The sequence below is a fragment of the Cottoperca gobio genome, chromosome 13 (assembly GCF_900634415.1).
Source record: "Cottoperca gobio chromosome 13, fCotGob3.1, whole genome shotgun sequence".
Lineage (NCBI taxonomy): Eukaryota > Metazoa > Chordata > Actinopteri > Perciformes > Bovichtidae > Cottoperca > Cottoperca gobio.
Genome location: NC_041367.1, coordinates 8,499,911 through 8,514,781, shown reverse-complemented (window position 1 = coordinate 8,514,781; position 14,871 = coordinate 8,499,911). Strand labels below are relative to the sequence as shown.

Here is a 14,871-nt window from a genome sequence, read left to right as displayed (position 1 = left end):
CCGCCCATGTGCCAAATTAATTCCCAGTAACTTCCACTGTTGAAGCCTCATGCTAGCTTCAGATTAATTTTGGGACTGCGGACCCTATTTCACATAGTCATAGGAAGGGATCTCTTCACCGTCAGCATGGACAGGACAAACAATTACAGCGACCAATAACTACTTTACATATGGGCAAAAATGTGTATCAATGCATTACTCATATGTGGGAGTAACTTCACAACACATGAAGTAGCTGGAGTGATGCTGACTTCATATTACTTAATAGTAACCCCTTTTTTTAATGCCAACCCACAATTTAAAGCCTCACTCTATTATGACAGACCTGCTATTGGAGCAAGAGCAATGACAGAGTGACGGATCTGTGACAACTGAGGTGTTGTTGGTCTTTCATTTTCACTCACTGGCTCTCTCTCACTAGGTTCCCCTCTTTAACTCTGGCCCTTTTATTTTTTCTCTCTCTCCATATCCATTGACCTTTCTATGCTGTCATCACCTGACATCCACCTGAACATCATGTTACTATGGCAACTCTCTCTCCTCTGCCCTTCCTGTGTACATACATCACATACATCCTGTTTTTGTGATCAGAGTGGCAAACAGGGTAACCAGACAGCAGGATATCCTGTGTGAGAGAGGTTGTTAGACAAAGACACAGTAAAAGGAAGACGATGGGAGACTGATTACTGTTGAATATTATGTATTTTAAGAATGCCAGTTAGTAAGTGACGGCCTGTGATTATCTTCATCATTGTAAAGCAATTTATGAGAGTTCATTTGTGCGTTCACAGCTGCATTCTGGCATTTTCTAAATTACAGACAAGTCCATGGGAGACACTACAATTACAGGTCAAAATAAGGTGACATAAGTGTTACTTATTGGCCTGAGGCGACTGTATGTTTTTGCAGGGTGACATGTTTACTGTTGTTACTTGTTCTTTCATTTTACCACACCCAGGCAACTCTTCACTGTTCAAACAAAAATCTACTTTAGTTCAAACTTAATTAGGAGGTACTGTAATCAGTGTAAAGGGGAAATAGAGAAATGCAGAGAGGAATATTTTGAGTGTTAAAATCATAATTTATTGCTCTGCTTTGCTCGTTCCATCTATTCATCATTCATTCTTTCAGCTGCACATTCTGCCACACAACACAGCAGACAGTCACCTTGATACCTCTCGCTCTTCCGCTCACTTATTTTCTGCTTTCCCTGGCTCAGTCACTTTTACTCACTTATCTGCTGTCTCTCTTTGATTTCTTCTTACCTTTGTGCATCTGCCTTTTCAACTTCTTACTTTCTCAACTTCCTCCTAAATCAATATATTTGATTTCCTCTTCTGTCTCTTCCTGTCTGCACTATTCTGCCTCGTTAATGTGTGTGTGTGTGTTTGTGTGTGTAGAGTTAGGGCGTCTTTCACATCCGTATCTGCAGAGCAAGCTAAGGTAAAGACAGGGGATAAGTAAGAGGAGGGTGAATGGGGGAGGAGGGAGACAGTGAGGAGAAAAGACTGCAACAGACAGCAGTGATGTGTTGTGAAAAGGTATTGCATGTGATGAATGTGCGGGTGATAATGTGTGAGAGAGAGCAGGAAGATAAAAGAGAAATTGTCACTTTCCTCATCGCAATCTCTCTCCTGTTGTCAGACTCCCTTTTCCCTTCTGTTAACCTTGTCAAAATCAATTTAGATCAAATATTGGTGCCATATTGGATACATTAGAGACAAATACATAATTAATAAGTTGGCTTTAATTGATGTGGGCATGAGCTATTGTTATGTATGTGTGTGTGTGTGTGTGTGTGTGTGTGTGTGTGTGTGTGTGTGTGTGTATGTGTGTGTGTGTGTGTGCGTGTGCGTGTAATGTATGGAAGGAAGAAAGGGTGAAAACAATACAGAGAGAGGAGGAGATGGAGTAGAAAAAAAGACAAGATGAAGAGGAGATGAGAAAATGATTCTGCTTTAGTGTGTTTGACATTTGCATAGTATCTTCAGTGGGTGGACTGTTTCAGATGTGATGTATAAACTGCACCTGGAAATTCACATTTTTATTTAAATAAGTTACAGACCATGAAAACCAGCCTTAATGTTAAGGCTGGTTTACATGCAACAGTGCACTGCGGGTACGCAGAGAGACACTGAAACACAGCGACAGCTACAGCAAGCTGGCCTTTTTGGGCAGTACAGTGAAGTGTGACCCCAGCCTAAAACTATTCCAGCTATGTTGATCGTGGGAGGGGGATACAGGACAAATAGCCGGCACTGACATGCTAACACACACACACACACACACACACACACACACACACACACAGAATACATGGAGCATGTGATTGGCGGTTGGTAATTGCAGCTGACTCCTTCACAGAAGGGACTTCTTGTCTGACACAGTGAAAGGTTAAACACAGCAGCATCTTCACTTCCTTTCTCACTCTGCTGTCCTTTCTACACCACTCCTCTGGTCTTTTTCTCTATTTTGTTAAATGCTCATGTCTATTTCTTTCCTGCCTCTTTCCCTGTCTGTCTCTTATATGTTGTGCCCGCCCTCCGTTTTCCTCTCACTTTCTCTGTCTGTCTCTCTGTTTGGACCAGCTGATTGGCTGAATTCATGTGTGTATCGCCGGGAGGGGGCCAATGAGTGTGTGGAGTTTCAGCCAGTGATCGACTACCTGAGTGTGGAAAGAGAGACAAGAGGAAAGGACAGACGGGCCATAATAATAAAATGCTATTCTGATAACAGTAAGGGGAGCAAATAATCAGTTTGCTTATTTATTTCCCATTCATCTATAAATACATTCCCACACATTAATTTGCACACATACATGCACACACATACAATTAGGAGGGGATCCATTGTCCTACTGAGTAAGGGGGGGGGGTTGTTGCCAGGCAACCTCTATTTCTAAGGTGAACAAGACAGTGCAGAGGGAGAATAGTGCGAGATGGAGAGAAAGCCTGATGGAGTGAGGGAGAGAATGAGTGTCTGCATCCAGAGGGGCTGACCACAGGAAACTCACACGTAATCATTCAAAACACATGCAAATGAAGACACATGTTCAAACACTTTTCTCCTCTTTCTGCACATCTTCTTCACTCTCTCCATCTCGTCCTCTCGTGTGTATGTACAATCAGGATATTAGGGTTACAAAATAAGAGTTATTTTGTGTGGACAGCTGCATGGAGTGCATATTTGTATGTTAATATGTAGTTAAGAGCTGGATCGGTAATGTATTCAAATGTTTTTCATTAAGCTACAGGAGGATTTTGCGGCTGAGAGCGAATGTCATTATGAATGTGTGCATGTGAGGGGAGCTTAAACTCAGCAGCATCAAAATACAATGAAAATCAGACAATCTTTCACGCTGCTGGCGGCAAGCACGACTTGGTTTCTACGTAGACACCGTTCAACTAATGCTTAGTAAGAGCAGTATGCTGACGCAGCCGTCTACAGGGAGCTGTATTTGTAGAAAAGGTTTTGTGCCTCCTCACAAATCTGCAGCACAGTGTGGCTGTCTGATGGGTAAAAATAATTTCATGGTAAGGAAGAAGTCATTCCTGCCCACCATATTTAGAAAACAAACACTTGCAAATGTCTTGCCTACAGTCTGAATGCTGATGATATAGCTGATGATAAAGCCCTTGCTTTAGCTTGAAATAAATGTCAGTGTCAAGGGATCAAAAGCTGTGTTTCAACAAACATTTTCTTATTGATGAATCAATTTCACTGCCTCAAAAAGTAACATTTTTAAATTCACTAAACCAGGACAAGCAACTCTTTCCTTAGTGTTAGACCAGTAGCAGATTATTATTCTCATGTCAATTACCCTGCTCTTTTTCTTCTTGATTATCTGGTTGATCAATTAGTATACCAAATCTAAGAAAGTTGTACAGCTATTGAATGAGTACTCCAGTGTTTGAGCTCAGTTACCCAGTAAGAAAAAGAAGAAGAGAGATTGTGTGTATAAACTGTGTGAACCAACACAGAGACCCGACCTTCTGTTGGTTTGGGAGTGGGAGTTCTTCTGAGATTAAAATCCTGCCGGGTAAAGAAGTCTACTGAGACTACAAAGATCATTTAGGGCTACTTGCTAGGTAGAATTGCAAGTTGCAAAAATACGGAAGAATTGCTACAAAAACCGTCTATTGTTGTGTGGATAAAGGGCTTATTTACATGCAAAAACCCTTTGCTGTCTGCAATTTACAAGTTTCATGATTACTATGCAGCATCTGAAAACGGGAAGAAAGAATGCACGAAAAAAACATTGAAACATCTGCGAATAACCAAACAGGAATATGGGAAGTGAAACCAAATATGGCCTGCACCACATGTGTGACTTTTTATGCATTTGAAAAAATGTATCAAAAATAAATCAGCAGAAACTACAAGTAGTGTATAGCCCAAGCACCTGTTATCTAGACAGATGAATTAGGTACTGTGAGATTTATATTAGGGGGACAGTGTGAGGTCTTTTAATAGTCTAAGGGAGTCTTTAGCGCTATCAGTTTTGGGGTTACTTAGACATCTACTTGTTGGAACATTTGAACCCAGGATCTCCTGTTTACTAGACAGAGGCTTCAACTAACTAAGCCACAGCATGCAATATAAAGCCACCAATTCAGAGAATTTATTTCAAATTGCTTATTTGTTGGAATAACATTCCAAAAACATTCAATGTGGGATCTGAAACAGGAAAAGCAGCAAATTCTCACATTTAATAAATTGGAACCAGAATATGTTTTGGGATTTTTGTTTAATAAAGGGAATCCTTTAACTTCCTTCGAGTTCAGTTTAGCATTAGTAGTACTCCCGAGTCCAAATGTTCCTGTACCTAATTCACCACTGGAGCTTTACTCTTTCAAGTTTTGATACAAGACTTGTGCTGACCGTAGAAAAAACACTGCTAGTATTCCAACCCAGTCGCCATTACGTCATAAATGACAAACTAAATGGAAATGAAGTAAGAGCACAAAGTGTCAGGCTTTCTGTCTGTGAATATTAAAGATTTGAATGAACTTCTAAACCTTTGGATCAGGCTTCAGGAGAGTTCTAAGACTGATATTTATTTGATACATTCACGTATTCAGTAAGAGTCCAGCCAGTCTTACCTGTGCATAGTCCCTCTCCAGCTGTCCCTTCTTCAGACTGTAGGTCCTACAACAGAGAGAAAGAGATGTGTTCAAGTATCTGAAGGGGGTGAATATTACGGTATATGGGATATTAAATAAGATTATAAAATTAACCAGCAACTCACAAATTAATGTCATTTGTAAGATAAACCAAAGCATATTGTAAAGATGTATACATATTAAATACAGGATAAAGAAATATCTAAAAATCTTTTTTTCCCCCAATTAAAAGTTTCTGTACTGAAATGAAAAAAGCATGTGACAACCATGTGACAACCATGTTTGGTCTCCTTAAAGAGTGGACTGTCAGCATAATGCAAAAACCATATGACAGTTTTTTCTGTCTTTTAATGCCTGCTGACCCACGTTCTGACCCACAAACTGCACAAACCCCAACAAATGTTCCCCTTGCCCTGTCCGCATCACGCAACATCCTGGCAGCAGAGACAGTGGAAGCTCTTATCACAGCCCAGGAATGTGCAGAATGAAAAACACAACAGTAGGTATACGATGAGACAGATAAATGTACTGGCACTGTTAGTTGAATGATCAAAGCAGGATGTACAGTTCACTGGAGATGACCACACCCGGCGAAGCAAAAGTATCTGAGATGTTTTGAATAATTCAGGCTCGTTCAACACAGGCTTTTCACAATAAGAAACCCCTTTATGAAACGGCCCTCTGAGGGTTGACAGAAAGAAAAACAGCACAGATGGGACTTGATCTCACATCCTCTACCAGCTCTCAGGACTCTGTGTGACAATTAAAATTCTTTAATAAGATGCATTGAGGGGGGCTTATCCTCCATTTAAATTTTGTTAAAAACCCTTAAAACAAATTAGTTTTCTGGCTTTTAATTTCATCCAATCCCGTCTTTCCTATTAAGTGTTTTAAAAGGTTTATCTTTATGTTTTCAGGGGTTTTAAGGAGTAGACAAACTATACAGGAGAGATTTGAACCCTCAACCTTGTCTGCTCTATAAAAACAACTAAAAATCAGCCCCTGTTGAGACTGTGTGTCAATTTCAAATTCACAAAATCAACCAATGAGAAGGAAACCAAGAATTGAATAAGTGTAGAAATACATTTTAGATATTTATTTAATGATGTCCTGTTTGATTATGAATTTTTATTTATTTATTAATATTTAATATTAATATTTATTTATTATTATTATTTATTTATTATTTTATTTATTTATTCATTTAGCTATGTATTTCCATATTTATTTCAACATTTATTTATTGATACGTGAGCCTTTTTCATCCTAAATTGATTCAAGACTGTGCTGCCAGTGGAAAAAAGGCACTGCTGGGATATGAACCCAGGATCTCCTGTTTACTAGACAGGCACTTTAACCAACTAAGCCACAGCACCCTATACAAAGCAGGTGGAGAGGTACAGTTGGTCATGTGTTGGAACAGCACATATCAACCCACAGATAATGAGTGTATACTGATATAAGACAAGAAAATAAGCACATTCTCGTTCACGTTATCGTACGCCTGCTAGCTGGCCTCGGTGTCGCCAACTCGAAATCTGATTGGTTAACGCCACAGTTTTGTTTCTGTTCACTTTAAGCTACAGGCACCCGCACTGTTGATTCTGAAGGCCTAAGGGCAGATTTCGTGGACCATGGCAACACATTATGGCTGAAATAGGATTGGATAAAAGCTGTAACATAAAGGCCAGCCCTCCAAATCTCGATCTGAGGCTGGAAGCAGCGCAACCAAGAGGAAAGCTATGAAATGAAGAGAATAGACTATGGGGAATAATTTAATACATATTTGTGGAAGAAATATGTCAAAATTAAATTTATATTCTGATGATGTTTAGGCCAGCAGAGAAGGTCTTGCTGGCCCTGACGGCCCACCACTGCCAGATTCCAGTTTCCATCTATTTTGGACCTATTTTGATTGGAATCACACAAATGTATTTGTTTACTTAATCCCCCACAGTAAAACTTTCTTCTTTAACATTTTTTTTTTTGTCTGAGACACATGTTAACTGCAGCAAAGGAACTGCTAGGATTTGAACCCAGGACTTCCTGTTTACTAGACAGGCACTTTACACAACTAAACCACAGCGTGCTCAAAAGAATAAAAGTCCCCTTTTTAACTGACCACTGGAGTATGTTTTAAATATGTTTTTGTGAGTACCACAGGTAAAAGACAAAAGCAACATGTGAGACAATACTGATGAAGGTCAAATGGTAAATAACCAAGCACACAGTTTTCTGAAAAGGCACTGCTGTGATTTCTAGACAGGCGCTTAAACCAATAATGTCTATGCCCTTGGATAGGTTTGGCAACCTTGATTTTCTTTCTCTCCATAAAAGCAATATATTGCATTGAATTGCATCACCAAAATCGGGTTGTTGTTACTGTTAAAAAAGAATTTGAGAAATTAGGTTAATAGAGAAAGTGCACCAGGTACTCGGCTTTCTAGCTGGTGTTATTGGGCTTGGATATTACTTTTAAGTTTTAATGAATGAAATAGAGATTTGATCAACATCTCACTGCAGCAGCACCAGATCTAATGTATCAGTATCAGTTTATCAGTCATGTTTAAATCCCTTTTTAAGGTTAAGTTGTTTGAAAACAGGAAACTTGTCTCAATAGGAAGGAACAACTTGTATGTTCAGCTATATTCTAAGTCATCATGGAAAGCAGGAGGCTACAGGACAGAGGTTTAAACTTTTAAGACCAAATCATGACTGTAAGGCACAATGTTGTTGTTTCCCAACAAAGAAGAAATCTAGCCATTTTCACATTGTTCCGTTTTTTAGTGTGGATGGGAGTGGTTTTCACATGTAAATGAGGAAGTGTGAAAGTGGTTCCAGTAATAATCTAAGCATTAGCATTCTCTTTGTGTTTATTTACATGCAGATGTGTAGTACTCAGGTTTGTTTCTGAGAAAGTGACTTCTTTGTCAACCCTGAGATCTGTATTATGTGGGAAACAATACATAGAGGGTTATTTAGACTTGTATATAAATCAACCTAATGCAAGAACAAACCACAATCAAAATATCTATCACAACATAAAAGCGGTACTTGTTTAGCTGAGTGTTTAAAATGACTTAAAAAATGTAAGGTCACTTCCCTCTGGAAGAATATATATAGGGTCTTAACTGTAAGATTAAATTATGTGTGTTTTTTTATTGTAGGTGTTGTAATTGTAACTGTAACTTCAACTCATCGAACCAATACTGTTGAACACGAACTCCATATAAAAGACTGCGTGAGGGAATTTAATACCAATCACATCAACTGGGAAGGGAAACTGAGGGAAGATGCAGAAAGGAAGAGCATGCTTACTGTAAGTGTAGACAGAATAATTATTGCCAATTCTCTCTAAGCTAATTACAGCCCCAACAAATAGGACAGTGCTTATTGTCAAATGTTTCCCAAGACATAATTTCATGTTAAACCTGTCGTGTACAGTCTGGTTTCTAAAGAGCTACAAAGAGGCACAACATATTCTTAATGACTAAACCTTTTAAAGTATGCATACAAAACTGCAATATTTCCAACTGTTAATGATCTACTGCAAGAGGCTGGAGCACATGTTTAGTGTTTAACTCCACCCCTGTGCATGTCAGTTGAAATAGGACACCCTCCTTTCCAGATCACCTGACCTCCAGTATTAAGTCTGCGGTCTCAAACACACATGCTCAGCCCTCCCACCAGGCCTCGTTGGCGCAGTAGGCAGCGCGTCAGTCTCATAATCTGAAGGTCGTGAGTTCGAGCCTCACACGGGGCAGATGTTTTGAGATTTATTTGACAACCAGCATTGGCTCCACGTCATTGTGTGCATACCGTGTGAAATAGGACACAGTAAATTCCAACAGCCAATGTGATTTCTATTAAGTTAAATGGTATGTGCCGGTCTTAACCATTTATAGATTTGTTTTGGGGTTTGGAAATAACCGGCTAACAAATCTATAAATGGGTTGAACTGGAAAAGTTATAATTTAACATGACAGAGACTTATTCCAGATAGGAACAATTCTGTATAATTACAACAATTATGTGATCTCTCATCTCTCACCTCAAAATGGGCTGAACAAAGTCACCCTATTTTGCAACCTGACACTGTGTGTATGTGATAACTCTGTCAAAATTAAACCATTAAAACTCTCTTTCTTCTTGCTGCGTGTTCTCAGTTCCAAACTAAACTAAATCGGCGGTGACCGCTGTTTTAACATTATTAATTTAACGTAATACAAAGCCCTGACAAACTCTGTTATGTATGGAGCCTCTTAAGCGCAACATAAATATATACTATTTCAGAGATTAATTATCTTTAATTGATGTCTATATACACACATTTGACAAATGAATCTTTGTAATATTCTTTCAACTTAAAATAGACCATGTGTAAGGCATGATCAGCCCCAGCACTTTTGATGACTCAAACTAAAATAATACAACCACAAGGACTAAAGAGCAGCTCAGCTATGCCACATATGTATCTTATCAGTGAGATGCAGAGTGGGGATTTCTGACCTTACAATAATGTTGTTTTATATACTAAGTGCTGCCCGAGTTTCACCTCTCCTGATCAGGGAGATAATAAGAAAGGGGTTTACTGACCATCCAGGCCTAACTGTCTGAATAAATTATCCTAAGGTTAAAATAGGACGATCTTTAGCTTGAGAACCTTTGAAAAGAGTTTTCATGAAAGCAATATATTTCATTGCATTGCACCACTATAAATGCATTGCCGTTACGGAGTTAAGGAAAATGGACTAAGGAACCAGTAAGCTTTCTGGCCGGTCTTGGGAGAGTTGAATGCTGCTGCACGTTTTAATGTTTTCAAATGACTGAATGATTTGCTGTTTCCGTTTTGGCAATATCACAGATTAAAGATACCTTCAAAATGATTGAAATTTGCCGCTTAAAATTAGAATCACCCAAAGGCTCCTGTGCTTAATCTAATAGTAGGACATTTCTTATCTGATTGTAGAAAAGGCAGTGCTGGGATTTGAACCCAGGATCTCCTGTTTACTAGACAGGCGCTTTAACCAACTAAGCCACACCACCTGCTGACTTTCACATGCAGTGTTTGGATAACAAAAGAAAAAAGCTTGAACTTGACAATGAGAACCAAGCTCGATTTAGGTTAGGGCAGGGGTCTTCAACGTTTTTCAGGCCAAGGACCCCCAAACTGGTGTAGCATGGAGCAGTAGGGGGTCCCTACTGCAGCGGTATTCAAACGTGGGGGGGGGTTACTGTCGGAGTTGTGTGCAAGGGGGGGGTGGGGTGTTACTGTCGGAGTTGTGTGCGAGGGGGGAGAGGCTGTCCGAATTGTGTGCGATGGGGTGGGATGTGAATGTGCAAAAAAAATAATATTTGCTTTATCTACAAACAATTTCGCGACCCCCCCTGCAGTACCTCCGCAGACCCCCTGTTGGAAGATCCTATGGGTTAGGGTATTTAGTGGTTCAGCCCCATTAGCCTAGACTGCAACAGAAACATAGAGTTAGTATTCTGTGAATATGAAGAAGATTAAATTATTATTTTGTGAAGCTGTGATTAAGCTTAGAATGTAAACTAGATACATAATAATGTTCTTTCAGACAGTAATATTTGTCACGGTCTTCTAGCAATATATATATATATATATAAATAATGTCAAAGAAAAATCTGATTTCTGATATCATCTAACATGGTAAAGAATACAGAACTTGAAATTGAGAGCTAATGTCAAGTTAGATAAAGGTATATAGGGTTTAATGTGAGGGTGTGATGTTACAAAGCTGTTAGTCTAAATGAAAACAACAACAACAGTGTTCTATCTATAGAATCTATACATGGTTGAAGAACTGTGTACTTTACAAAGTTTACAATAAAGATTCTGATTTAGGAATCAACTGGAGAAATTGTTCACTAGAAGATATATTGAAATTACATAATACTGTCTTAAGAGACTTTTGGCAAGGCACTGCTGGGATTTGAACCCAGGATCTCCTGTTTACTAGACAGGCACTTTAACCAACTAAGCCACAGCACCTGCTGTATACTCCAACAGTGTTAAGCATTATCACTGACACTGTCAGTCAGACAGTCAGAAGCAGTTAATTCAATCCTATCTGATATACTTCCCCAGTTAAGGCTCCGTACACTCCAATCATGAACTGAAACAGTGATTACCATCAGCTGTGACAGGTCCTCGCTGCAATGCACTTAGGGAAAATAAATTCCCCTTACTTGACTGTAGCGGGTACATTTTGTACATTTTTCTTACGGCATGTCTGTCTACACAGAAAACATTTCAGCCTTAACAAATATTAAACTTTGTCCAACCACATGGCTGTGGCAGAGGCCTTTAACCAGGTGTTTTAAGTTGCTAGAGTTTAATTATGTAGTTTACTTGCTATGACAATGATCTTTTACTAACCTAGCAGTTTCATCTGTCTGATATACCTGAAGCCACACTGTGGTTGGCACAAGCGTACAACAACTTTGGAAGTGGTTCAATGACTACTCACCATGACAAATGTGCTGAATAAATTCAACTGAAAACATTAAGTGCTTCCTGCACAACATGGGAATCTTGTGGTTAGACTTTAGGAGAGTTTGAAGACTGATACACTGCTATGTGTGTGATACTACACGTTTCCCTTTCCATTACCCACAAACTCCTCTGGTGCGAAAGAGCGGTGCTGTAGAAATGGCACTGCTGGGAGTTGGCCCCACAATCTCATGTTTACGAGACCAACTGAGCCACAGTGCCATCTCAATAATCAATTAGGAAACAATGTTCCGATTGGTATCCTCAAATATAATAATATATTGAATTGAATCACCATAAACATATTACTTTAAAATCTGAAATGACAAAATAAAGGAAAATGGAGTAAGAGCACAAAGTATTAGGCTTTTGTCTGGCCTATCATATAAAGTTTCATCTGCGATGTGCTTTAATGATAACCAGCCAAATTTACCTGAAGGATTAAGCCCTTAATGCACAACTTGTGGACCTTTGGTTCAGACTATAGGAAAGTTAAGACCGATGTATTGATATTTGTTTAATATATTCAAAGTTTAACAGGTCTGAAATACAGTTTATCTTTTATAATCCTCCAGCGGCTCACCTATGCTCCTAAAAACAGAATACAAAAAGTATGATACACAACATGCTCTGTTACAATTACTGCTAGACGTGCAAGTATGATCTCAGGCGACAAAAGTTGACAAATGTCAGATAAGCCCTTTCGGGTACATACGTTTAACATCGAAAAGCATTTACATTTGCACAGCAGTTCAGTTTGATATCAAAAAGCGGAGGGGCAGAGTGGAAGGAAGCCAGTAGGTCTAAATGTCTAGCTGTGGTCTCGCAAAATGCCCACTTTACTACACTTCACCACACTTCACTACACACCGCACCCCTACTTGCGGCACTGCACATTCACATTCTCCTGATCCACAATCTCAACAAGTACAATTGCAAAAAAGGCACTGCTGGGATTTGAACCCAGGATCTCCTGTTTACTAGACAGGCACTTTAACCAACTAAGCCACAGCACCCTATATTAAACTATCTTAGTTTAGTATCAAAGTAATCTAGAATCCAGTGAAGACAATTGGCTACGTCATTACACAAATGTCCCTGTACCTAATCTAACTCTGGAGTTTCCTTCTTTCAAGGGTTGATACAACACCACAGAAAAGGAACCGATGGGATTTTGACCAATTATGCCATATACTAGAAAGCAATGCATATTTTTTTTGGAACAACACATTTCAAAACTCTTGAAGTTTAGCATGTTTTGATTGATGATGAAGATTTCTTGTTTTCCAATAAGAATGTTATTTATGGCAGTAATTTAGAGATCAAATATCCATGTATTCAATCTAACTGGAGTTTTCACACTCAACCCTTGCGTTAATCTTAGCAAAGGCATCTCCTGTTTACTAAACAGGCGCTTTAACCAACTAAGCCACAGCACCTGCTGACACACACATGATGATGTGTCGAACTGTCTTTACCTGAGAATCTTACTCATTTCCTAATGAAGAAATCTCTTGACTTTCTTCTGCAAAATAATTTTCAAAAGAACTGAGCAAAAAGGTGGGACTTGAATGGAAGTGATTCAATTTCAGCAGCTGCAAATGGCGGTGGCATTGATTTGAGTTTGGGGAACAAATAAAATGGAAATCATTTAAAATTAAAAATATATTATATATTATTGACTTTCTAATCTCTGGTTCTGTCCCCAAAACACACACATACGTATATGTATATATATATACACATATATACATACGTATGCAAATGCTGGCTCACTGACGCAATCATGCATAAATAAGCTTTTCTTGCTTTGGTATCTTACTAGTAAGAGCCATACAAGTCAAGTCAACACCAGTACACACACACAGACACACACACACACAGACACATGTGGGCAAACACACATCCTCAGTGGGATCTTACGACATTTCTAGGCTTCTTATGCAACCATGGTGACAATGCAGCAGAGACCACATGTGCAAATGTGGACACCCAATGATTAGCTAAATATATCTCACACCTACTACGCACCTTTATGTGGTACTGTCTGTTTCTTAAGACAGAATGAAAACAAACAGATAAAAGATCTCTCAGGTAACGACTTGAATGGTTATTTAACTTCAAATGTAATAATATTAGTGTCATTGGACTTGATTCTCCTCACTTCTTTTATTTGTTCTGCTCAGTACTATTTCTATCCATCCTTATAACCCTCTCCAAACCCACCCTCCACTTCCACATTTGTAACTGACTCTCATCCCTTCCTCTTTGGCTTTCTACACTCCACTCTGCTTTCTTGCCCTCTCTTTCTCCACTACCTCTCTCTCTCTCTCTCTCTCTCTCTCTCTCTCTCTCTCTCTCTCTCTCTCTCTCTCTCTCTCTCTCTCTCTCCCTCACTCTCTCTCTCTCTCCCTCACTCTCTCTCTCTCTCTCCCTCTCTCTCTCCCTCTCTCTCTCTCTCCCTCACTCCCTCTCTCCCTCCCCCTCCATCATTTGTGTATGTTTGGAAGTGTGCGGTACATGAGTGGAAAAGCAGTGTCAGCATCAGCTGTGAATGAAAAAGAAAGGGAGAAAGAAAAGATGAGTGTGTGTCTGACAGGAAATACTTAAGTGCTTAGGAGTGGACACTAAGTGTATGTACTGTGTGTGTGTGTGTGTGTGTGTGTGTGTGTGTGTGTGTGTGTGTGTGTGTGTGTGTGTGTGTGTGTGTGAAGGCAGAGAGAGGGAATGATCAAACATGGGAAAACAGCTGAGATCAATGGTTTACAGGGCACAGCCTGAGATCAGTGACAACAGGATAAGCAACATGAGTCACAGACAGAGACAGAGGCGAAGGAGGGAGGTCATGTTTTTACACTGCGTGATCACCACAAGACACAATAGAGCAGATTCTCTGCAGTTTTTCCACTCCAAAATCAAGCAGGCGTAAGGATAAGTTGCAAGCCAACAGTATAATAAATAGTACAATACAGTTCAAATATAACAGCAAAACAAACTGCAGCCTCCAAAATGGCTACACACTAGAATCAACTCTGACACACAGTCTGTGAACAACATGAGCTTCATAACAAGTTATTTAGGTTATCTATGTTATCATATGTGCTTCCTAAAGGTACAGTGAATGGTGCCTCAGCTATCTGCTTAGGATGTGACGCATGTATTTTCCTTTTAAACTAAATAAATAAAGTTTCAATAGTTCATGGTTGAAGAATCGCCGTTGCCTCATTTTGA

The 14,871-nt window shown here is 39.3% G+C and overlaps 1 protein-coding gene and 5 non-coding genes across 10 annotated transcripts in view; 1 reads left to right on the top strand and 5 right to left on the bottom strand.

Moving 5' to 3' along the window:
• Nucleotides 1–14,871, bottom strand: part of fchsd2 (FCH and double SH3 domains 2) — a 56,594-nt gene that overhangs the window by 33,500 nt on the left and 8,223 nt on the right. For all 5 annotated transcript variants that reach the window (XM_029446168.1, XM_029446166.1, XM_029446164.1 and 2 more), the window contains one exon: nt 5,103–5,148. In XM_029446168.1, the coding sequence (XP_029302028.1) occupies nt 5,103–5,148 (46 nt within the window). The remainder of the gene's footprint in view (nt 1–5,102; nt 5,149–14,871) is intronic.
• On the bottom strand, nt 6,426–6,499 carry trnat-agu (transfer RNA threonine (anticodon AGU)). Its single transcript has one exon. It is a non-coding gene; the product is annotated as a tRNA-Thr (tRNA).
• On the top strand, nt 8,814–8,886 carry trnam-cau (transfer RNA methionine (anticodon CAU)). Its single transcript has one exon. It is a non-coding gene; the product is annotated as a tRNA-Met (tRNA).
• trnat-agu (transfer RNA threonine (anticodon AGU)) lies at nt 10,096–10,169 on the bottom strand. The gene has a single exon. It is a non-coding gene; the product is annotated as a tRNA-Thr (tRNA).
• Nucleotides 11,066–11,139, bottom strand: trnat-agu (transfer RNA threonine (anticodon AGU)). The gene has a single exon. It is a non-coding gene; the product is annotated as a tRNA-Thr (tRNA).
• On the bottom strand, nt 12,583–12,656 carry trnat-agu (transfer RNA threonine (anticodon AGU)). The gene has a single exon. It is a non-coding gene; the product is annotated as a tRNA-Thr (tRNA).